The 26,708-nt window shown below is 39.7% G+C and overlaps 1 protein-coding gene across 4 annotated transcripts in view; it reads right to left on the bottom strand.

Annotated features, from left to right (window-relative positions):
* FAF1 (Fas associated factor 1) overlaps positions 1-26,708 on the bottom strand; it is a 438,758-nt gene that overhangs the window by 396,136 nt on the left and 15,914 nt on the right. The window contains exon 2 of one of the 4 annotated variants that reach the window (XM_021097817.2): positions 3,153-3,254. The exons of the other annotated variants lie outside the window; for them this stretch is intronic. Within the exon in view, the coding sequence (XP_020953476.1) occupies positions 3,153-3,155 (3 nt within the window). The 5' untranslated portion in view covers positions 3,156-3,254. The remainder of the gene's footprint in view (positions 1-3,152; positions 3,255-26,708) is intronic. 4 annotated transcript variants of the gene reach the window in all.

Below are 26,708 nucleotides of genomic sequence, written 5' to 3'. Positions count from 1 at the left end.
GGAATTCCTGTTGTGGCTCAGTGGTAACAAATCGGACTTGTATCCATGAGGACGGACTTGTATCCATGAGGACGCGGGGTCCATCTCTGGCCTCACTCAGTGGGTCAGGAATTCGGTGTTGCAGTGAATTGTGGTGTGGGTCGCAGACGTGGCTCAGATCCACGTTGCTGTGGCTGTGGTGTAGGCCGGCACCTGCAGCTCCGATTCGATCCCTGGCCTGGGAACTTTCATATGCCACAGATGCGGCCCTAAAAAGCAAAAAAAAAAAGAAAGAAATTAATCAAATTGTGCCTTTTTTTTTTTTGGTCTTTGGTCTTTCTAGGGCTGCTCCTGCAGCATATGGAGGTTCCCAGGGGTCCAATCGGAGCTGCAGCTGCTGGCCTATGCCACAGCCACAGCCACATCAGATCCAAGCCGCACCTGTGACCTGCACCACAGCCCACGGCAATGCCAGATCCTTAACCCACTGAGTGAGGCCAGGGATTGAAACCACATCTTCTGGATGCTAGTCAGGTTCGATAACTGCTGAGCCACGACCAGAACTCCAATCAAATTGTGCTCTTAAAAGTCTATGTATTTTGGGAGTTCCCACTGTGGCTCAGTGGTTAACAAATCCGACTAGGAACCATGAGGTTGCGGATTCAATCCCTGGCCTCGCTCAGTGGGTTAAGGATCCATTGTTGCAGTGGTTTGTGGTTCAGGTCACAGATGCAGCTCAGATCTGACGTTGCTGTGGCTGTGGCATAGGCTGGTGGCTACAGCTCTGAATGGACCCCTAGCCTGGGAACCTCCAATGGCGCGGGTGCGGTCCTGGAAAAAGACAAAAAGACAAAAAAAAAAAAAAAAAAAGTCTATGTATCTTATTTACTAAAGGTATATATGCCTCAAAAACAGCCCAAAAAGAAGGATATTGGGGGAAAAAAATAATGAATGTCTCCCAACCCTATTTCACCCCATGCCTTCATTTATTCAACAAATATTTATTAAGCATCAACTGCCTGTGGATACAGTGAATAAAAACATAGAAAACTCAGCTGGTGGTTACAGCTCCAACTGGACCCCTAGCCTGGGAACCTTCATATGCCGCAGGTGCGGCCCTTAAAAGACAAAAAAATTAAATGAAAATAAAATAAAATAAAGCAGGGAAGGGGGAATGTGAAACATTGGGACGGGATTGAAATTTTTGATAGATTAGCCAGGGAGGACCAACACTAGGAAGATAACTTTGGGGCTTGTATCTATGAATATATTCTGTACTGCCGACTTCAGAAAGATAGAGACAGAAGGACCTGAGCAACATCAAAACAAGTCACTATCGCAGACAGCAAAAAAGAGAGCATGATGGACTCAAGTGTTATTTATGGAATAGTCCTTGTCCTTCCTACATATGGTTTACCTGGGATGCTTATTAAAAATACCAAGTTTTAGGTGCTATCTCAAACTACAGAGGTAGATGTCCCAGAAGCAGGGCTCTATAATATATATTTTATTAAGCATCCCAGGTGATTCTTACAGAGGTTAAAGTTTGAGAACCACCAGGATAGTGTGAAGAGAGCCTTGTCCACCGCCTAACCCCCAGCTAGATATTCCTAAGTAAAGCACTTTAAGTTTCATATCAGAAAATATATCAGGAGTTCCCATCGTGGCTCAGTGGTTAATGAATCTGACTAGGAATCATGAGGCTGTGGGTTCAATCCCCAGCCTCGCTCAGTGGGTCAAGGATCCTGCGTTGCCGTGAGCTGTGGTATAGGTCACATACTCGATTTGGATCTGGCGCAGGCCGGTGGCTACAGCTCTGATTAGACCCCTAGCCTGGGAACCTCCATATGCCACAGGAGCCGCCCTATAAAAGCAAAAAGACAAAAAAAAAGAAAAAAGAAAAGAAAAAGAAAGAAAATATGTCAGTGATTGACCCAAGTTTTGGTTTCTTAAATAATTTTTCCTTAAAAGTTTTTTCTTAAAAAAAAAAAAAACCTTGAATAACCATACCAGAATTTAATTCCCATTAGCTATTTTTCATACAAACACTTCCTTCATATGAGTTGTGCGTGCATTCAATTCACAGACATGAACAAGGCACTGTTAGTAAGTTGGGGGACTGAAGCCTTGAAAAGTTTTAAAGATTTTGACACTGTCTTCTTTAAGACATTTCTAAAAACACTTTTAAGTGTGCTTCTATCATCACCTACTCTAGCACTATTCATGTGCCTCTTTCCCCACTAGACTGTAAATGCCATAAGTACAGAGATCACCGACTATCATGGTCAGTATTGTAACTCTATGCATAGTAAACTGCCTGGAACATAAGTAGATCCCTCATTAATACTTGTTGATGAATAAATGGATGAATTTAATACACATACATTTCTTATGCACTTTTCAAGTGTTTAGACACATTAATTCATAACCCTCTCATCATCCTTATAAGATAAAGTATCACTGATGAGAAAATTCAAGCTTAAAAAGATCAAGCAGCATGTCCAAGTTGCTCATTTACTTGATGGCAGAACTAGGATCTGAATCCAGAGTCAGAACCCCAAAGCACTCAAATCTTTCCACTACAACCCTACAAATTTCATCAAGGTATTAACATCAAAAAAGGATGAGTAACTTTGGCACAGTATTAGAAAGTATTAAGTTGTTCCCTAATTTTATCAAGAGCAAGCTGTAACAGGAGACTAATCGTATAAATCACCAAGCTAATCATATTCGTATATGCTTTAAAAAGTTTCTAGGAGTTCCCGTCGTGGTTCAGCAGTTAACAAACCCAACTAGCATCCAAGAAGACGCGGGCTTGATCCCTGGCCTCACTCAGTGGGTTAAGGATCCAGCATTGCCGTGAGCTGTGGTGAAGGTCACAGATGCAGCTTGGATTACGCATTACTATGGCTCTGGCATGGGCCAGTGGCTATAGCTCTGATTGACCCCTAGCCTGGGAACCTCCATATGCCACAGGAGTGGCCCTAAAAGGACAAAAAGACAAAAATAAAAAATAAAAATAAGCTTCTAACAGAAAAGTACCAGTAATATAGGAAAAGAAGAACCAGAAAGTAAAAAGTTGTCCATTACTGGTAGTAAAAACGGTATTCATGGAATTACTGTATGAATATCCAAACAGTTGAAATGGAACAGAAATAATTCCCTACACTTACCATAGCCTGGGTAAACCATCACTCAAAACAATCCAAGCATTTTGTTCTGCTTCCATGATTACCAATCCATGTTCTAGTGACCAAAATGGTTTCTCAGGCATCCTAATACCAAGAAGAGGATGTTCAGAATAATGATTATAAGTACTGTGGTCAATGTAAAAGTGTATATCCTGTCATAAATTAATATTCTGGTTAACAAATCAGTCTCCTACGAATCCATTATTTTGAGTCAATTTTCTAGAACATTATCATCAATGAATAATAAATAAAAATCAAATACATTAAGTCTGCAGGAGTTCTCATTGTGGCTCATAGGTTATAAACCTAATTAGTATCCATCAAGATGCAGATTCGATTGAATCTAATAATAATATACAAACGTTATCTTGGACATTACACAATGTTACCTGAGTATGAATTATGTGTGTTTTAGGAGTATATGTGAACTAAAAAATTTACTGAGTTGATAAAGTTGTATGGACTAGTAGCCTTCCAGAAAGAGAAAAAAAATCTTGGTAAATTTAATATATTGTTTATGGTATACCTTTTAATAAAAAAACTAGAGAACAGACTTATTATAGGAGCTTACATTCTCCTTTATGTCCACAAGAGGGGGCAAATATTTAATACATCTTCACGGGAATTGCATTACATACTAATTTTTACAGAAGACTTTTAGGAACAAAAATCATAAAAAAATAATAATAAAACTACCAAAAAGTATTTAATTGAGTGTCTATCATGTGCCAGTAGTATGAGGAAATATAAACACAGTGGGTAAAAGAACTCCTGCTTTCAGGCTTTACAGTATTTCAGGCAGCAAGGTAAGCTAGAGAGTTCTAATTTTTTTTTTTTTTTTTTTTTTTTTTTTTTTTTACAGCTGCACCTGCAGCATATGGAAGTTCCCAAGCTAGGGGTTGAACTGGAGCTGCAGCTGCAGTCTACACCACAGCCACTACAACAGCTGATCCAAGTAGCATTTGCAACACCAGATCCTTAAACCCACATAGCCAGGTCAGGGATCAAACTCACATCCTCAGAGAGACAGTATCAGGTCCTTAAGCCACTGAGCCACACAAGAGGAACTCCCAAGACTCTTTAATAAACACAAACAAAAGCTAAATAAATTCTTTAGCTTTTTATAGCATTGCTGTAAATTAAAGCTTATAAGTATTCAGTGTGGGACAGCGGAAATGAATCCGACTAGTAACCATGAAGTTGCGGGTTTGATCCCTGGCCTTGCTCAGTGGGTTAAGGATCTGGTGTTGCCACAAGCTGCAGCATGTCACAAATGCAGCTCAGGTTCGGTGTTGCTGTGGCTATGGCGTAGGACAGCAGCTGCAACTCTGATTCGATCCTTACTCTAGGAAATTCCATATGCCACAGGGGCAGCCCTAAAAAGACAAAAAAAAAAAAAAAGAAAGAAAAAAAAAGGCCACATGATTTATCCAGGATCAGAAAGCAGAAAAATAGTAGGCCAGAACTTCCCTTACTCCTAGTACCGTTCCTTACCTTAAAGTTTACTTGGACTGATATTAATTACACCAGCTTTGGCATTATTAGTATCCATACAATATAGCTACTTTCATCCGTTTACTTTTGTATTTCTTTATATTTCAAATTCACCTCTTATAAACAAGATAGACCCAGCTTTTCTTTTCCATCCAATCTGACAGTCTCTACCTTTTGATAACTGTTTAGCCTACTCATATTTAATGTAATTACTAATATGGCTGATTTTAAGTCTTTTTAGTATTCCATTTCATCTCCTCTAATAAGCTTTTTCATTATAGTTTTTCTATTTATTAGTGGTTATTCTACAGTTTATGATGTGCATCCATAACTTATCAGTCTACTTTGAGTTAATACATTACCACATCCCATATAATATAAGAACCTTACAAGAGAGTTCAATTACTTCTTTTCTTTGGGCTGGTTGTCATACAGTTGACCCTTTAACAACATAGCAGTCAGGGGTGCCAACCCTCTATGCAGTTGAAAATCCATGTATAACTTTATAGTAGATTCAACCAACCATGGATCGCGTAGTATTACGGCACAAATTTACTGGAAAAAAAAACCCACATATAAGTCAACCCATACAAGTTCAAACTCATGTTGTTTAAGGTCAACTGTATTTAAGTTCTACATAAAATATAAAACTCTGCAATGTAATGTTGTTACTTTGCATTAGTCAATTGTTTTTGTTTTTTTCAGCAACGTCTGTGGCATGTGGAAATTCCCAGGGCCAGGGACTGAACCCGCCAGACGAACAACCCAGGCTGCTGCAGTGACAATGCCAGATCCTTAACTCCGTGAACTACCAGGTAACTCCTAGTCAATTGTTTTTTAAAGAAAATATGCAAAGAGTTCCCATCATGGCTCAGCAGTTAGTGAACCCAACTAGCACCCATGAGGACATGGGTTCAATCCCTGGCCTTGCTCGGTAGGTTAAGGATCTGGTGTTACACTGAGCTGTGGTGTAGGTCGCAGACTCAGCTTGGATTATGGATTGCTGTGGCTCTGGTGCAGGCCAGCGGCTACAGCTCCAATTGGACCCCTAGCCTGGGAACCTTCATATGCTGTGGGTGCAGCCCTAAAAAGACAAAAAGACCAAAAAAAAAAAAAAAAAAGAAAAAAAAGAAAGAAAAGAAACTAAAAGAAAGAAAATATGCAAAGAGAAATACAATTTTTTAAATTTACCCACATACAGGCATATAGAGGCATACTTCATTTCACTGTGCTTCACAGATACTGGGGGTTTTTGTGTGTGTGTGTGTGTGTTTTTTTTTTTTTTTTTTTTTTTTTTTTTTTTTTTTTTTTTTGTCTTTTTGCTATTTCTTGGGCCGCTCCCGCGGCATATGGAGGTTCCCAGGCTAGGGGTTGAATCGGAGCTGCAGCCACTGGCCTATGCCAGAGCCACAGCAACGCTGGATCCGAGCCGCATCTGCAAGCTACACCACAGCTCAGGGCAACACTGGATTGTTAACTCACTGAGCAAGGGCAGGGACCGAACCCGCAACCTCATGGCTCCTAGTCGGATTCGTTAACCACTGCGCCACGACGGGAACTCCCACAAATACTGGTTTAAAAAAAAAAAAAAAAAAAAAAAAAAACCTGAAGATTCTGGCAACCCTACATTAAGCAAATCTATTGGTACCATTTTCCAACAGTATTTGCTCATTTTGTATCTCTGTTTCTTATTTTGCTAATTCTTGTAATACTTCAAACCCTCCACCAGCAAAAAGATTACAACTCACTGAAGGCTCAGTTGATGATTAGCATTTTGTAGCAATAAAGTATTTTTTTGGCTGCACCCAGGGCATATGGAAGTTCCCAGGCCAGGGATCAAACCCATGCAGCAGTTGCAACCCATGCCACAGCTGCAGCAATGCCAGATCCTTAACCTGCTGTGCTACATGCAGCAATAAAGTATTTTTAAATTAAGGTATGTACATTGCTTATGTAGACAGAATGCTATTTCGCACTTAATAGACTACACTACATAGCAGCAACATAATTTTTTTTTTTTAGGGCCACAACTGTGGCATATGAAAGTTCCCAGGCTAGAGGTCAAATGAGAGCTGCAGCTGCCAGCCTACACTGCAGCCACAGCAAAGTCAGATTCTGAACCCAATGAGCAAGGCCAGGGGTTGAACCCACATCCTAATGGGTACTAATTGGGTTCATAACCCACTAAGCCACAATGGGAACTCTGGTATCAACATAATTTTTATATGCACCAGCAAACAAAAAAAAATTTGTAACTTACTTTATTGCAACATTCACTTTATTGTGATGGTCTGAAACAAACTCACGATATCTCTGAGATATGCCTGTATATGCCATTTTCAGTTTTCTTCCATACACATCCATCTGGTACTGTTTCTCTTCAGCCTAAAGAACTTTCATCAGCATTTCTATCTATTGGCAACAAATTCTCTCAGGTTTTATTTTCTGAAAATGTCCTCATTTTCACTTTGGAAGGATAATTCTGCTACATATAAAATTCTACTGTGATAATTTTTTTCAGCACTTACATAAAACATTCCATTGTCCCCTATATTCTATTGTTTTGATGAAAAATTAATTAACATTCTTGTCATTGTTCTCTTCACAGAATGCCTTTTCCTCTGGATGCTTTTATCTTTGATTTTCAGGAGTGTGACTATTATGTGTCTAATTGTGAACTTCTCTATATCAATCCTACTTGGTGTTCTGTTTATCAAGATTCCTGAGTCTGTAAATTTATGTCTTGCACCAAGAACCATCAAAGGTACTACAGGATTTTTTTTTTTTTTTTTTTTTTTTGCCTTTTTTCCTTTTTGCCTTTTTTCCTTTTCTAGGGCCTCTCGCACAGCATATGGAGGTTCCCAGACTAGGGGTCTAATCGGAGCCGTAGCCGCCGGCCTACACCAGAGCCACAGCAACATGGGAGTCAAGCCGTGTCTGCGACCTACACCACAGCTCACGGAAACACCGGATCCTTAACCCACTGAGCAAGGCCAGGGATCAAACATGCAACCTTATGGCCCCTAGTTGGATTTGTTAACCACTGAGCCATGACGGGGATTCCGGATTTTTTTTTAATAGGAGGAATCCTAGAAGCACTTCAAAAGAAGAGAAAAACAGAAAAATTAAGACAACTATTACTTTGCCATCGATTCATGACAAAATTTAAGAATAAATTATTTTGTTTTTTTGCTTTTTAGGGCCGCATCCACAGCATATGAAGTTCCCAGGCTAGAGGTTGAACAAGAGCTACAGCTGCCGGCCTAGGTCAGAGCCACAACAATGCCAGATTAGAGCTGCGTCTGTGACCTACACCATAGCTCATGGCAACACCATCCCATCCTTAAACCGAGCGAGACCAGGGATAGAATCCGCAACCTCATGGTTCCTCATCAGATTCATTTCTGCTGCACCACAGTGGAAACTCCAGAACAAATTCTTAAAAGAGATGTTGACCTACAGATCTTAGAAGGGAAACTGCAATCATTGTGAATAAATGATTCCATTTTTTAACAGATGATCTGACTCGCATGTCAGGAATATAACATATTTCCTAAATCTGCATTTCAGTAAGGCAATTGACAAAATTTCTCTGACTTACTCTTAAAGATAAAATACAGAAATAAAGATGAAGATTACTAGTCATATACTATCATTGCAGCATTAATGCCTTCATCTAATTTCAATTTGACTTGCTTCAGTTCACTAAACATTGGTAGCCTGACATTTGGCAGACACTGTGTTAGGTACTATTGAGACACTCAATACAGAGGTGACTATGACACAATTCCAAACCTCAGGACACTCAAGTGTTAACAATTAGACTGATGTTCATTTACATATGCAAATGACACAAAGCTAACGCAGCTAATATTCTGATGACAAAATCAGGATCCAAATCCCCAATCATACCCTTCTTTTATCATACTTCATGTTATTTCAACAAGCTCAAAATTAGTTCAGTTCAATTTAATACTCAGTGAGAATACATTATGTGCCAGAAAATGTATTAAGCACTATGAATATTAAAATGAATAAGATCTAGTTCCTGGTTGTAAGGAACTCACAAATTAGTAAGAAAGACTAACAGATATTTACAAAGAAATGTGATAGCTCCAATGGCAGATGTATGTATAAGAATGAGAAATACAGAGGAGACAGTAAGTAACTATCAGGGAACACTTCACAGGAGATAATGTCTATGCAGAAGTCTCAAAGATAAACAGAATACAGAGAGGCAAGCAATGAGAGAACTGGCAAAGGCAAAGAGACATGAATGACTTTAAGTTCACGAAAATTACAAGCATCAAAAGTATCACTACAGAACAAGATATCAGGAAAAGCACAAGCTATTTTAGGCCAAATCACAGCAGGTTCTGTTAACCATGCCAAATAACCTTTTATCCTGTATAAGCAATTGAATATATGGCTCAAGAGTAGTTTGGAATGAGGCTGCTGCTTTGGAAGTCAATAGCACATATATAACAGATAGTTAAAACCAAAGAAAAGATGATTATCCAAAGAGACCATATATGACAGGGTAGAGTGAAATGGAAAAGGAACAAGGACAGACCCTGAAGATACGTTAGTACATAAGAGAAATATAGGAGGAAAGGAGAGAGAATACGGAAGCATTCAAAACAGGACATAGGATCAATAAAGGGCATTTGGAAACTAAGAGAAACTTGGCAAGTTTTCAAATTGGATATAGGTTGAGAAACAAGAGCCAGTAGAAAGGGAGATGCAGAAACCAAAGGAAATGTAAGGAAAAACGGATGTGGAGCAGATTTCTAAATAGACAATTAGGAGCAGGTAGAGGGATGGAAGTTAACAAAGTTCTCCATTTAGTTTGAGAAATTTAAATGATTAAATTTAGAATGAAGGAAATATACCTTACCCACTCACATAGCATTTTAAGTTACCATCATCAAACGAGTCAAAATTTTAAGGAGACTGCATTAACAGTAATATAATGTGCAAAACTGAGGGAGAGGCATTCTACTGTACTCCAAATCTCTTCTGGAATATTGTGGTAACTCCCAAGCTCCATCTTTGAAGTGTGCCATTAATAAGTAAACACATCTAGAAGAAAGCAACCAAGCGCTAAGAGTGGTGAAAAGAGTTGGAAAATTAGGGCTCAGATAACAAGAGTTATCAGTAACACAGTTACCTTCATATGGCAGAAAATAACTTCTGTATAGGTCTAGAGTAAATCAGTAAGTTACAAATGGGGAAACTTTTATTAGCTATCTTAGGTGCCTTATGAAGTAGTGATCTCCCAATTAACTAGTATAGTGCCCAGCACAGAAAAGGTATTCAATTTTGTCAAGTGAGTAAAAATACAAATAAAGACAATTTCAGGTAATACATATTTCTCAGTATTCCTCATATCCTCACATTCTATCTTTCCATCACAATATGTGATGTGTAGTAAGAATTAAAAAAGCTATTCACTAATCAAACACAATTACTAAACCACCAAAGCTCCATGATATTTCCACCTCTTTTAACTCACTGATCTGATCACAACCAGAAGAGAGGCATTTAAATGCCTTGTTGAACAACCTCAAAGCATCCCAGCTGAGATAAAAGAGAAAAACAACCTAGATACATGACTCTACAGTTTCATACATTCCCCATGGGTAACAAATAACAGCTGCAACTGTGAGATGTGCCCTGGCCAGCAGAGAATTCCTTGCAGCTATCTTCATGAAGGTCTCCTAAATATTCAGGAGGACTGTATTTGGATCTGCGTTCTGGGGCCAACTACGTATGTTACCACTCCCCTTTCATCAAAGGATGACTCTATATCTACGTTAAGTACACAGACCTCCTTCAGGATCCACCCCTGGAAATGCCAAGACTCTGCTATAATCAATATTATATCTCGATCTCCCTCGATCTCTCTCTCTCTCCCTCCCCCCCTCCTTTCCTCTCTCTCTCCCTCTCTCTTTCTCACATACACACACACACAATGCATAGACTTTAAAAAAAAAAAAATTAAAATCCTCTAGTAGACAAGCCAGGAAAGGATGTGGTTGTTTCCTGACATATGAATATTTTTATCTTGCCAAATTACTCCTGGATTGGAGTTCCCGTTGTGGCTCAGTGGAAACAAACCTGACTAGTATACATGAGGATGCAGGTTTGATCGCTGGCCTTCCTCAGGGGGTTAAGGGTCCAGCATTGCTGTGAGCTGTGGTGTAGGTCGCAAACATGGCTCAGAACCCGAGTGGCTGTGGCTGTGGCTGTGGCACAGGCCGGCAGCTGTAGCTCCAACTCCACCCCTAGCCTGGGAAATTCCATAGACCACACCTGCGGCCCTAAAAAGCAAAAAAAAAAAAAAAAAAATTACTCCTGGATTATGGATGGGATTTATGATCCAACGAAGTCTTTAATCTTAACAATAAGACATACTTCATTTTGGCATAATCTACCTTTTAACTTTATGATAACTCTTCATGCATGTGTAAGTGGGAAGACTAACAGCTTATGCAGTATTTCTCTGTTCTTAGAGCAAAGCCATATTAAACATATTTTATGAGGACAGCATTACCCAGATAGCAAAATCAAACAAGGACACCACATATGCAAAAAAATTACAAGCCAATACCACTGAACATAGATGCAAAAATCCTTAACAGAATATTAGCAAACCAAATTTAGCAATATATAAAAAGAATCATACACTATAATCATTTGGGATTTATTCCAGGGATGCAAGGATGCAATTCAACATCCACATATTAATCAATATATACACCACATTAATACAACAAAGGGGAAAAATCATATGATCACATCAACACATGCAGGGAAAGCATCTGATTAAATTCAACATCCATGTATGATTAAAAACTCTCAACAAAATGCATATAGAGGTAATGTACCTCAACATACTAGGAGCCACATATGACAAACCCACAACTAATACTCGTACTCAACAAAGAGAACAAAGATGCCCACTATTGCCACTTTTATTTAACATAGTATTAGAAGTCCTAACCACAGCAATTTAGAAGAAAAAGAAATAAAAGGAATCCAAATTGGAAAGGAAGATGTAAAACTATCATTATTTGCAGATGACATGATACTATAGATAGGAAACACAAAGACTCCACCAAAAGACTACTAGAACAAATGAATTAAGTAGTGACGGTATACAAAATTAATATATATATAAATTTGTTGCATTTCTATACACTAACGATGAACTAACACAAAGAGAAATTAAGAACAATCCCATTTACAATTGCATCAAAAAGAATAAAATGTCCTGGAGTTTCCATCGTGGCTCAGTGGATAACGAATCTGACTAGGAACCATGAGGTTGTGGGTTGGATCCCTGGCCTTGCTCAGTGGGTTAAGGATCCGGCAATGCTGTGAGCTGTGATGTAGGTTGCAAATGCGGCTCGGATCCCAAGTGGCTGTGGCTCCGGTGTAGGCCAGCAGCTACAGCTCCGATTCAACCCCTAGCCTGGGAACCTCCATATGCCAAGGGAGCGGCCCAAGAAATGGCAAAAAGGCAAAAAAAAAAAAAAAAAGAAAGAAAGAAAGAAAAAAAAAAAAGAATGAAATGTCTAGAAATAAATGTAATGAAGGGAAATAAAAGACATGTACATTGAAAACCACAAGATACCAACAACAGAAAATAAAGAGGACACAAATAAAAGATATTACATGCTCATGGGTTAGAAGAATATTGTTAAAATGTCCTTATTATCCAAAGCCATCTACACAGTCAATGCAATACCTATCAAAATCCCAATGGCACAAGTCACAGAACTAGAACAAATAATTTGTATGGAACACAAAAGATCCTGAATAGCCAAAATTTTGAGAAAGAACAAAGCTAGAGATACCATGTCCTTTAATTCCAAATTCTATCACAAACTGGAGTTCCCGTCGTGGCACAGCAGAAACGAATCTGACTAGGAACCAGGAGGTTGCAGGTTTGGTCCCTGGCCTTGCTCAGTGGGTTAAGGATCCAGCATTGCCATGAGCTGTAGTGTAGGTGGCAGACATGGCTTGGATTCCTCATTGCTGTGGTAGAGGACGGGAGCTGTAGCTCCAATTAGATCCCTAGACTGGGAACCTCCATATGCCACAAGTGCAGCCCTAAAAAGCAAAAAAAAAAAAAAAAAGTCCAAATTATATTACAAACTCAACAGTATAGTATTGGCACAAGAGATACAGAGATCAATGGAACAGAACTGAGAGCCCAGAAATAAACCTACACATACATGGTCAAATGGATAGCCTCTTCAATAAATGGTGTTAGGAAAATAGGACAGCCACATGCAAAACAATGAAAACAGGCCACTATCTTAAACCATGCATAAAAATTAACTCAAAATAAAGACTTGAATGTAAAACTTGAAACTGTTAAATTCCTATAATAAAATATAGATGAAAACCTCACTGACATCAGTCTTTAGAGATGTCTTTGTGGATTCGAGTCCAAAGTCAAGGGAAACAAGAGCAAAAATAAATGGGACTATAGCAAGCTAAAAAGATTTGCACAGCAAAGGAAACAATCATCAAAATGAAAAGGCAAGAGTTCCCGTTGGGACTCAGCAGGTTAAAAGCCAGGCTAGTACCCATGAGGATGCAGGTATCATCCCTGGCCTCATTCAGTGGATAAAGGATCTGGCACAGCCACAAGCTGTGGCGTAAGTAGCAGGTGTGGCTCGGATCTGGTGTTTCTGTGGCTGTGGCATAGGCCTGCAGTTGCAGCTCCAATTCAACCCCTAGCCTGGGAACTTCTATATGCTGCAGATGCGGCCCTAAAAAGGAAAAAAAAAAATGAATAGGCAACCTACTGATGGGAGAGGATATTTGAGAATCATATCTGATAAGAGGGTAATATCCAAAAATATATAAAGAACTCATATAATTTGACAACAAAAAACCCTCAAACAACCCAGTTAAAAACTGAGCATAGGATCCGAATATTTTTCCTAAGAAGACATACAGAAAGCCAACCCACACATGAAAAGATGCTCAACATCTACAACTATTAGGGAAATACAAATCAAAACCAGAATGAGGTATCATCCCAAAACAGTTAAAATGACTATTATCAAGGAGACAAGAAATAAGAAGTGTTGGACAGGACACGTAGAAAAGGGAACCCTCATACACTGTTGGTAATATTGTAAACTGGTGCAGCCACTACGGAAAACAGTAAGTAGATTCCTCAAAAAATTAAGACTAGAACTACCATATGATCCAGCTATCCCACTTCTGGGTATTTATCCAAAGAACACAAAAACACTAATTTGAAAAGGCATGCACCTCCATGTCCATTACAGCATTATTTACAATAGCCAAGATACGGAAAAAACTAAGTTTCCATCAATGAATGGATGGACAAAGAAGATGCAGTATGTGTGTGTACAGATATGGATATAGATATATATAGATATAGCTATACACACACATATGTAAAACAATACAATAGAATACTACTCAGCCATAAAATGAAATCTTTCCACTTGCAACCACACGGATGGAACTTAAGGGTATTACGCTAAGTAAACCCAGAAGGAAAAAGACAAATACCATAAGATTTCACTCATGTGTAATCTAAAACAAAACAAATGAACAAACAAAAACAAACTCATAGATACAGAGAACACATCAGTGGTTACCAGGAGAAGGCAGCAGGGGTTGGGTGAAAGAGGCAAAGGAGGTCATGTGTATGGTGATTAATGATAACGAGACTCTGAGGGGTGATCATTTCGTAGTGCATGAGGATGCTGGGTTACACTGCTGTACACCTGAAACTTACATAATTTTTTAAAAAATGAAGCAAGCCATATTTAAGAGTTACTATCACATGTGTTCTATTGGGACAATAAAGGTAAAATAAAAAGTAAAAAAAAAAAGTCATTGGAAAAAACAGACTGTATCAATGTATACAGAAAATGACACGTCATCTAACTGGCCCTCCCTTTTTGCTTAATATATCTTCTGTACCTTTAGGTTTCTGATTTTAAGTACTGCTTTTAAAAAAAAAAGAAAAAAGCTGTTAGCACCTCTTTGCCAAAATTACACTTGTCATCAATTATTCAAACTCAGCATACAAAGTTAATTCCTTACAAGTTTCTATCTTTTATCTTAGAAAATTGACTTTTTTTAGGAAACCTTTATTCCAAAACTATAGCTAAGGCTTTTAACAAATAAATTTTAACTAGTTAATTAAGTTTTATAACACCGACAAATAGTTGAGACAAAAATTTATCAACTATTTTGGTTTAATGCTAGGATCACATAACATAACTGTGATTGCTACGTAATTACTCCCTTGTAATAGTCTCATCCCCATTCTTCTAATCTTACAGTCCATTACAACATGATTATCCTAAAGCTTGAAATCCCCCCAAAGTCACTTTGATTTGGCAGAACATCTTTTTTACCTATTATGTAAAAGTTCAAGCATATACCAGAGTAGAAGTAACAATGAACAGCCATGAATACGATATCCTCTTCAACAATTACCAAGTCATAGCCAGTCTTACTTCACTTCCCATCAACCCACCCCCAAAGCCTTCCCAGACAGTTCTGAAATTCCAGGCATCATATCATCTCACCAATAAATATTTCAATATATATCTCACATATCTCTAAAGGATAAGAACTCTTTTTCGGAGTTCCCGTCATGGTACAGTGCAAATGAATCCGACTAGGAACCATGAGGTTGCGGGTTCGATTCCTGGCATCGCTCAGTGGGTTAAGGATCTAGCGTTGCCATGAGCTGTGGTGAAGGTCACAGATGAGGCTCGGATCTGGTGTTGCTGTGGCTCTGGTGTAGGCTGGCAGCTGTAGCTCCAATGCAACCCCTAGCCTGAGAACCTCCATATGCTGCAGGTGCAGCCCTGAAAAGACCAAAGACAAAAGGAAAAAAAAAGAATTCTTTTTCTTTTTTTTTTTTTTTTTTTTTTAAATGGGTGCACCCATAGAAGGCAGCATATGGAAGTTCCTGGGCCAGGGACTGAATCCAAGCTGCAACTGACCTATGACACAGCTGCAGCAACTGGGATCCTTTAACCCACTGCTTTGGGTGGGCATAAAACCTGTACCTCTGCAGCAATCCGAGCAGCTGCAGGAACTCCAAGAATTTTTTTAACACAACCCAAATGCCTTATCACGTTTAAAAACCCTAAGCATTTAATTTCATCAAATACCCTGTCAGCCCTGGCAAAATATTTATTATATTATCCCATAATAATCACTAAGCAATGTTTTCCTTTTCTAAAATACAATGCAGGAGTTCCTGCTATAGCGCAGTGGATTAAGAATCCAACTGCGGAAGCTCTGGCTACAAAGGCATGGGTTCCACCCCTACCCCATTCAGTGGGTTAAATGATCCCCCATAGCTGAAGTTGAGACTTAGGCTGGGAAATTTCACATATTGGGGGCATGCCCCTTTAAAAAAAAAAAAAATGCGGGTAAAACAAAGTTTATGTGTATCAGCCTGGGGCCAGCTTACCTTAGCTGCAATCAATTCTCTTACTTCTGTCACAGCATCATTATAGTATCCATGGATGTGAAACCCCCAGATACTGAAGGCCCGCTGTATTCACTGTACTAGGCCATTTTATATAAGGGACTTGAGCATCCTTGGATTTTAGTGTCTTAAGGGGCTCCTGGAACCAATCCCCTGTGGATACCAAGGGACCACTATACTTTAGTTTCAAGTCCCACTACTAGGACCTTAGAAATATACTCAAACTGATAGCACTCCTCAAAAATAAGGCAAATTTACTGAGCATAACTATAAATTGAAACTAACATAATATTTTACAGATGATAAATGTAAAAATGAAGTAAAATAATACCAGTAATAGGATAAGCTCTTGCTGAAGTACTAAGTAATCGCAATAGCAACCATTGCTAATACAACTTCGAAATAAGAAGTCAATGAATTCCAATTTTTTCTTCTTCTGATCTCCCTATTAGCCTTGGTAAATCCAGGGAAACCAGAAAAACTCTATTGTTCTTTTTGTGTTTCACAAAGCTACAATAGGATGAGAGTATCAAAAACTAACTTGATGCATCTTTGATTTGTTTTTTAAAATGCAATACTGTAAAGTATTTTTAATTTTTTCCACTACTATGGTCATAACGATAGAGGAAGAAAAACATATTTTCCCATGGGAGTAGAGGAGACGACCCAAAGAAAAGAAGGCCAGATCTTAACAATTTTCTTGAAGTTTCATTTTCTATTTAAAATTCATGAATTTTATATTTACAATTGTCTTTAATTTTTTAAAAACACATTTCTTTTCTTTTTTCTTTTTTTTTTTTGTCTTTTTCTTTTGTCTTCTTAGAGCCGCACCCACAGCATATGGAGGTTCCCAGGTGAGGGGTTGAATTGGAGCTGCAGCTGCTGGCCTACACCACAACCACAGCAACCACGGGATCCGAGCTGAGTCTGTGACCTACACCATAGCTCATGGCAACACAGGATCCTTAACACACTGAGCAAGGCCAGGAATCGAACCTGCATCCTCATGGATGCTGGTCAGATTCGTCTACACTGAGCCACAATGGGAAACACATTTAAGTTTTTCTAGTCAATTAGTGCTACAAGAAGATGTGCATATTTATTCTGTAGCTTTGAGCACTCTCTAGCATACTTATCTGAGAAACATGGATATATAAGACCACAAACTTGACTTTGGAATAGAGCAGACCTGAGTTTCAAACCCAGTCTTGTTATGACTACCTGTCATTAGATAATTACTTAAACTCTATATACCTCCACTTTTTCATCTTTAAAATGGGAATAATAGGAGTTCCTTAGTGGCTCAGTGCGTTAAGGATCTGGCATTCACTGCTGTGGTGAAGATTTGATCCCTCGCCCAGGAACTTCTGCATGCTGAATGCAGATAAATACAGATAAAATAAATCACAGAGGCCAGCAGAAAGTACTGCTCAGTAAATATTATTATAGTTAGTAGCTATTATAATTACTGTCTCCAAAATCAATCCGTAAAGTGAGGGACTACTGACCTTTCATAGTAGTAAGAACTGTGAAGGGTCAAATATTACAGTCTACTTACTTGCAAGCTAACAGCTTATTACAATTTCATGAATGCTGGAGGAAGACTCAAGACATGGAAGTCAAAGTACTTTATTACTCACAGCAAGAGCATCAGCATTTTCTTATACTGGTTACTGAGTCCCATTTCTCAGAGGGTGATACAGAGTACACCAGGTGACACCTGCACATGCAGTGGATCTGCATTACGGGAGAGGAACCCCGAGCTTAAGGAACATTAGTATTTTACAAAAGACAGTAAGCATGCATACCCTTTGCTTTGGAAGATGAAAGTATCTATCTTCCAGGCTGTAAGCAAACTTGCCTTTTGTCTGAAAGGAGACATTATCTAGGCTGGTCACAATCCAACACCCTTGAAAATATAATCTGTAACAATCAGTGTCTCTGTTTCTAAAATGTGCAGAAATAGAAGAGACACACAGAGAACTGTCTCCCAACAATATCCACTCCTCACTTCTAGCCATCTTCACCACTGAACAAAGTTTCTCATGAGCATACCACTCCAAAGGCCACTCTGATTAATCTGACAGAAGCTAGAACTAAATCCATTTAATTTGTCTCATACAGCATTTAATTAAGGCAATTATCAACAGCCAGCAGGATGAGGCCAACCTTCAGAATTTATTTCATCCATGTTCCTCGGGATTCCACACCCAAATAACAGGAAGAAATCCCACAAGCCATCAGGGTCTACCTCAGGAAAGAGTCAGATTTCTTTCTCTTGAAGTTTTTGTGTTAACCTTTCCACTTGGCCCAAGGCATTAATCCAGGAACAACAGCATTAGTTAATTATACAGGCTCTGCCTTGGCCCATAAGGAAGAAGTCTAGGGCAATTTTATCAACCATAACTCTGATCAGTGACTTGAAGCTGATCTGAATGCGGGAAGGGCCAAGGTGTGCTACTGGTCACTTGAGCTAAAACCTCAGGAACAAATTGTGCACCACCTATTCTAATTGAATGACTTCCCTCTTAGGGATAACTGTCCATAGGGTGCACATAAATTACAAGTCAGCAACCATTCTGGGAAGCTTCCCTAGGAAGCCAAAGATAGACTCATTTTGGAGATATCTCTACAGTCATCTGAAGGCTAAAAGATCTACTCTGGCAGATGGAGTTCCCTCGTGGCACAATGGATTAAGGATCCAGCATTGTCACTGCTGTGGATCTGGTTACAGCTGTAGCATGGGTTCAATCCCTGGCCTGGGAACTTCCACATGCCATAGGTGCAACCAAAAGAAAAAGATCCATGGTAGTGTTTGCCTAAACACTCAAAAATTGCTAGAGTCTCTATTTTTAGGAAGGAAGCAAATTAATGCCTGGTTTCCACATAAGAAATACAGTCCTGGAGTTCCCGTCAGGGCTCAGCGGTTAGTGAACCTGACTAGCATCCATGAGGACATGGGTTTGATCCCTGGCCTTTCTCAGTGGGTTAAGGATCCGGCATTACTGTAAGCTGTGGTGTAGGTTGCAGATGCGGCTCAGATCTGACATAGCTGCGGCTGTGGCATAGGACAGCAGCTGCAGCTCGATTAGACCCCTAGCCTGGGAACGTCCATATGCCACAGGTGTGACCCTAGAAAAGACAAAAAGACCAGAAAGAAAGAAAGAAAGAAAGAAAGAAAGAGAGAGAGGGAGGGAGGGAGGGAGGGAGGGAGGGAGGAAGGGAGGAAGGAAGGAAGGAAGGAAGGAAGGAAGGAAGGAAGGAAGACAGTCCTAAGGCCAGACACAAGACACCTAGAAAGAGTGGGTTGTTTACAATTGTTGGATTCTGGGAGGCACTGTCAACTTGTGTCCCAGCATGGCCTCCCAGTCAGGTGGTGGCCGTTAAAGTTCCCAGTTCAATTCCAACAATTCAGCCTAGTCCTTGTTTTTGAAAGAAATGAATGAGGGCAACCAGTCCAAATGGTCCCATTTGTCCAGGCCAATAGCAATCTGCCCCACAGAATCTCTGAGCGAAGGCTATGGTATACGGGTGGGGTAGGCATCAGGAAGTATGGACAGGTGTTTTGCATGGGAAGTAAGGGGGGGGGGACAACCCCTGGTATTTCCTGTAAACCATTCAGTAAGGTTAAGAGGAATGACAACCAACCAAATGACTATCAGAGCCCACTGAGGTCTGGCAGACCCAGCAATCAATTGAATTTAATGTGCCTGCAACAGTTTGGAAGAGCTGTAACAGGGCATTTTCCTTCATAAAGAAGGCTTCAAGTTTGGTTCAGGAAAAACAAAGAACATTAATGTCTTTCCTTTCCCCAAACTTTCTGGGGTCTAAGGTACTCCCTCCCCAGGTGTCAAGATTGTTGCTTTCCCTCCACTGCCATAAAATCAGGTCTCATTCCAGCAGCTATAATTTCATCTTTTTTCCCATCATCTCCTACTTAAACTCAGGCCTTTTATCTGGGAATGTCAGGTGCAAGAGGGTCAATGGAATATTTACAAAATGTACAGAAATCTATTTATGGTCCCTAATGATCCACATGAGTCACTGTAGGGAGACTCAGCAAGCAATGTACTCAACCAGGTAGTCATTATCCTTTTGATCCTAGACCAATTCAACCCAACAAGAGAATCCATGTGGGGAACCAGAATTCAATTTGAATACCCTAGGCCATCTTTTGGCAAGCTGCCACATAGAAGGCATACCAATAGGCTGGCCTTGAGCTGATGCCAGGAGAAATAAAGAAGCATCATGGCCAGAAATGGTTAGAATATAATCCTGAATTTTCAAAATAGAGCTATATAACCTCCCACCCCTTCCATCCTGAACACTACCTAGGAAGTAACCAAAATGAGATGATTCCTTTCTGGAGATAGCTGCATTTAGTAACCAAACTGACTTACTAAAGAGGAAATTTGTTCTAATGTACAATATTCATCCAAATACCAGATGCCTGTGAATGGTAAAGGACATGAAAGTTCCCTCAAATATCATAACTATCAGTTCACTATTGAGTGACTTTTGTGATAAAAAAGTGCACCACTGTCAGACTGCAAATGGTCCAGAAAGCCAGCAAGCATAACACAACTAGTTTCAAGGGCCAAAATGGTGTAGCCAGTTAGCTAACTGGACTGAGAACAACACAACTAGAAAAATATGTCAACAGCAGTGGGGCACCACTGATACCTCAGAGGAGTTCAAAGGTCCAATTCATTCAATCTGCCAAAAGCAGACAGGGGCCACGTCCCATATAATGTGGCTTCTCTCATTATATGATAAACAGGCCAACTTTTAGCAGGAGTCACAAGTCTGGCATGCAGTGGTACCTTCTGCATCAAAAACAGTCTTTTACTTTATACCCACTTTATGATAGTTGATATGCTGTCAAATCTGATACAATGATGGATCCTACCATCAATGATGGCTCTGGGCAGTACAAGCCCAATCAGAAGCTTGATTCCAGGGCTTCCTCAGAGAAAAGGCCCGTACTGTGGGCATCTACATGAGTGATCCAGACAGTTTGATCAGCAACTATAATTTGTTTCCATAGTTCACAGCTTCAAAGAAAGCTGTCTTTAATCTGCCAGTCTATAGTTTCCAAGTGGCAGACCAAATAGCTATGCCATTGGCAACAGGCCAAGGGTCAGTAGAAATACAGATTTCATGAAGGAGAGTACAGGCCAAACCTATAAGAACAGCCTTGATTCTGTCCACTGAACACAGCAATTACAGTCATTATCAGTGTGCATAGCTGGTACAGAGGCTGAACAGCCACAAAAGACGAGTAGACACAATCAGTTTCAGCTTGGCTGAACCACTGGTGAACCAGGCCCAGGTTTAGGGAAACATCAATAAACTGAGGACCTCACTGAATCAGTGGCTTTGCTTCACACAGGAAAGTTGGGAATAAAGCTTCCTCCAAAGGAGTGGCTGAGCCACAAGACAATATGCACCCTATCCTCTTATCTCTCAGACAACGCAGTGAAAGTTCTAACAACTTTGTTTTCTGCCCACAGTAGTTGCAAATTTGACTCCTTTCACACTCAAGTGTATGTGCACACAATCTGTAAAAGTCTGAAAGTAGGAAGAACCTTCTCCACAGCAAGGAACACCTTAGTGTTAGTTGTTATATTGTGGGGCGTCTGAATCTGAGTCTGACTGACAGATTGGTGAAAAAAAATTCCCTCTAGCAAAGAGGTTATTTGAGGGTTGCTGACAATCAGCAGCAACCAGAGAGGAGAGTTTAGGCACTGACCTTGACTCTACTTCTGGTATTAAGGCTGCAACCATCTCCTTAATTCCTCCTCATTAACAGGCAAGAAAGTAGAGAACCATTTAACAGTTTTATCAACATGTTCGCTACCAATTTCCATGGACCACTCTCAAATTTTTAACCAGCCCTTAGTGCCCTCACCCTTCCTCTTCTAAAAAGTTTTGTGTCTGTCAACATGCCAACCTTGTTGCCAGAACTGTTAAGAGCAGAAAAGGATCTGAGACTTTTCTTTTTTTGGCTGCCCTGTGGCATATGGAGTTCCTGGGCCAGGGATCCGATCCAAGCCAAAGTTGCAACCTAAGCTGCAGCTGCAGGTGCAACTGCAGCAACGCCCAGATCCTTAACCCATTGTGCCAGGCCAGGGATCAAACCTGCGTTCCAGCACTCCCAAAACGCCACCAACCCTGTTGGGAACTCCAAGGATCTGAGATTTTTACCCTACTTGCAAACTAAGTTAGCCTGCCACTTTCATGGATGCTGGCCGAAGACCTAAACTTCTGGATTGCAGACAACGAACTTTATGACTCATAGCAATATCTGTAATCAAAATATCAGAATTTTCTTGAACAGTTCCCCAGAACCATTTCCCACAAAGTGACACAAAGTAGGCCAAATGGTACCTGCACCTGCAATGGACTGTGTTACAGAAGAGGAACCCAGAGTCTAGAGAACCCAAACATTTTAAAATAGATACTATGCATGCCTGCCCTTTGCCCCTCTATCTTCCAAGGCTGCTCACTATACAAATATCCTTGAAAAGACAGTCAGAAACAAAAGAAGTCAGTGCCTCTGCTCATAAGAAACCATGTCTAGAAGCCATGGGGAACTCTTATCTCTGGATTCCAAGGCAGGGTCACTGCTGAATTTAGATGTTAAGAACATAGCACAGTCACTTATGATGAAGCATGATAATGTGCGAAAATAGAATGTGTACATGTATATGTAACTGGGTCAGCATACTGCACAGTAGGAAAAAAAACTGTATTAGGGAAATAACTATTAAAAAAAAAGAACATAGCACAGTATCTGGCACATACAAACCAATCAAAAGCTAGATGCTAATGTTATTATTCCTTCCCCATTAAACCTAAAATAAGAATGTTCCATTGTGTCTCCATCTCACTTTAACTAGATACCAAAAAATACGACTAAAATTGCCTTTAAAAAAAAAGTTCAACCACTACTTTTCCCTTGGGAGAAAGAAAGTGGACAGAGCCAGGAGGGCACAAGAGACAAAGCTTTCCTCTCACTAACACTATTCCATTATAGCTCAGTCATTAAACTAGGGTGAATTGCAAAAGGAAAAAAAACAAAAACAAAAAGAACAGGCGACTGGAATCTAATTCTAGTTCCATTAAGGTGCACATAATCTGTAAACTTTTCTACTTTACCACAACGTGACATCTCATTCTTTTTATCTAAATTACTCCTCTATAACCATAAATAAGTATAAAGACAAGTGCAATTATACTGTTAATTTTGCTTCTTGAAATTATCTCAAACGTAAAGTCAATGACTAATAATTTAACGTGGTAAGCAATTTTGATTTGAAATTAGAATATGTGCCTTAAAAACAGTTTGAGAGTGAACACATAATCAGGAAGAGTGGCTGACACATAGCAATTCAGTAACAGCATTCAAATTTTAAAAAGTTCATGACCTCAAGCCCTATATTTTGCCACGTTACCATATCGAGCCCTCCATAAAACCTAAACCAGAGGGGAGGTGTTTTGTACTTCTCCATAAATGGGACACCGTGAGTTACAACCCTCAATTCAATAAACCAGTCCATCTTTATTCTCTCAGTAAGCAGATTTTCTTATCCAAAACCATATGTCAACAAATAGTAAATGCTTCAAAATATATAAAAATTTACAATTCTACTCTATTTATTTGTACCATAACAGCCAATATTCATAATATTCCTTCAAAAAATATTCACTGAGCACTTCTTAATAGATTCTGCAGGAACAGATGGTAAAGACCCAGGCAGTTGTTCAAAGAGCTGACAGGAGGGGAAAGAAACATGTTAAGTGATTCCTGACAATCTGACATGAGTCTCAAAAGAAGAGAAATATGTACAAGATACATAAGAAGAAATGATTAACACTAACTAGGCACACACAGTATTGATGTTATAAAAAGGCAACAATGGATTTTGAAAGATAAATCTAAGTTTTCCAAAGGGACATGAAAAATAAGGGCTCAAATATATGGAGTCATGAAACAGCACATTTTATTGTGACCATTATATATATATATATATATATATATATATATATATACTGAAATATTCAAATTTCCCTAAGTCATAAAAAATGGAACAGTACTTAAGATCACAAAATCAAAGAATCACAGGAATGAATGTAACCCCAGAAGTCATCTAGACTAATTGTGCTCAAATGTAGTCTTAGGATCCAGCAACATCAGCATAACCTGGGAACCTGGTAGAAATGCTTATGTGCAGGCCCCACCCAAGATCCACTGAATCAAAACTCCAGCAACCCGTGATTTAACAAGCCCTCCAGGTTATTCTTACGCAAATTAAGGATTGAGAATCACTGATTTACACCAGGGGTTCTCAGCACTACTGAAATTCTGGGGCAGGGAGTTTCCTCATAGCTCAGCAGGTTAAGGATCCATGTTGTCATTGTTATGGCTCTAGTTACAGCAGTGGCATGGGTTCCATTCCCCGCCCCAGGAACTTCCACATGCTGCAGGTGAGGCCAAAAAAAAAAAAAAAGAAGAAGAAGAAGAAATTCTCAAAAAAAAAAAAAAAAAAAAGAGTTCCCACTGTGGTGCAGTGGTTAACGAATCCGACTGGGAACCATGAGGTTGTGGGTTCGGTCCCTGCCCTTGCTCAGTGGGTTAAGGATCCGGCATTGCCGTGAGCTGTGGTGTAGGTTGCAGACGCGGCTCGGATCCCGCGTTGCTGTGGCTCTGGCTATAGGCCGGTAGCTACAGCTCCGATTCAACCCCTAGCCTGGGAATCTCCATATGCCGTGGGAGCGGCCTAAGAAATAGCAAAAAGACAAAAAAAAAAAAAAAAAAAAAAAAAAAAATTCTGAGGTAGTTAATTCTTCACTTTCATGGGATGTCTACTGTATTATACAGTATTTAGCAGAATACCTGGTTTCAACCTACTAAATGCCAGTAGCACCCCCAAGTTGTGACACCCAGAAATATCTCTAGACATTGCCTAATGTTCTCTGGGGAAGAGAAATCATCCAAAGTTGAAAAACACTTATCTAGATCAGGGATCAGTAAAATTTTCTGTAAGGAGTAGGGGAAATGTATTAGGCTTTGCAAGCCATACAATCCACTACTCACTCTTCTACTGAGGGCAAAAGTGGCCAGAGACAATATGTAAATGAATATGCATGGCTGACTTCCAGTAAGACTTTATTGACAAAACAGGTGGTGATTTGGCCCTCAGGATGTAGTTTTTTGACCCCTATGCTAGATAAATTACTTAAATTAAAACTGAATGGAGTTCCCATCCGCTCAGCAGTTACCGAACACGACTGGTATCCATGAGGACGCAGGTTCAATCCCTGGCCTTGCTTAGTGGGTTAAGGATCCGGCGCTGCTGGATAGGTCACGGCGCTTCAGTGTAGGTCACGGATGCCAAGTTGCTGTGGCTGTGGCATAGGCCAGTGGCTTCAGCTCTGATTCGACCCCTAGCCTGGGAACCTCTACATGCCACAGGTGTAGCCATAAAAAGACCAAAAAAAAGCCCTCTCCCCAGAAAAACCAAAAAACTAATTGTCCTCAATGCCACTGCTGCCAGGTGATTGTCCAGACTCTATTTGAACACCTGATCCAGTCCAACCTTGTTTTCTAGTAGATGTGGCTCTATGCAGATTTCCACTTTACAGATTGAATAACTGAAACCCAGAAAGGATAAATGACTTGCTCAGAGAACCACAGCCAAAACAACAATAAAAAAAGCAAAAAAATGGAGCTCTGGTCTGCCTAAGTGCAATGTTCTAACTGCCTCCTACAGAGGAGCAGCCATGTAATATGCTACCTGTGAGGCATTCAATGTTCTAACACTTTCCAATTACTAAAACCTAGAAAGAAAAGTACTGATTTCATGGCAGTTAAGGAGGTGAGTTGAGGAAATGTACATCACTTTACCTTAAAAGCCCAGATAATAAATATTTTAGGCTTCTGGGCTAAATGAAGTCTCTGACTCAATTACTCACCTCTGTAACTGCAGCAAGAGAACAGTCGCACACAACAGGTAAATAAATGGGTGTGGCTATGTACCAACAAATCTTTACATATAAGAACAGGCAACCAGTTTACAGGCTACAGTCTCTTGACCCCTGAACTAGAGAATCCATAAAACCCGTCAAGCAAACAATAAGTAACAACCCAATCATGCTCCACAAATCTGAAGTTTCTCCATTCCAAGCTTCTGACCATCTGTTAACTCAGAAGCATAGCGCTGGACTGGAATGAATGGTAGTCCAGGAACGATCAGACCCTCCTTCTATCCCTCCCTCTCTGCCTTCCTTCCTTCTGGCATGTCTGCTATATGCCAGGCATTGTTCATTTATTTCATATCTAAGTTTTATCATTTGGAGAACTTTCTAAACAGTGGCTCTTGTTTTCCTCTAGAAGCCCAAGCTTCTAGACAAATTAAGCAAAAAAACAAACATTCTTAGGTCTACCTGGATAAAATCTTTGTTTCAAACCAATCCATGACCTTATTAAAGTCACTTCCTTTTTCTGGGTCTCAATTTCCACAAAAAGG

Source organism: Sus scrofa, chromosome 6 (genome assembly GCF_054392235.1).
Source record: "Sus scrofa isolate SSC_HxYL_T2T_F1_AM1 chromosome 6, Sscrofa_HxYL_maternal_Yorkshire_Landrace_v2.0, whole genome shotgun sequence".
NCBI lineage: Eukaryota > Metazoa > Chordata > Mammalia > Artiodactyla > Suidae > Sus > Sus scrofa.
This window is presented reverse-complemented; position numbering and strand designations above follow the sequence as displayed.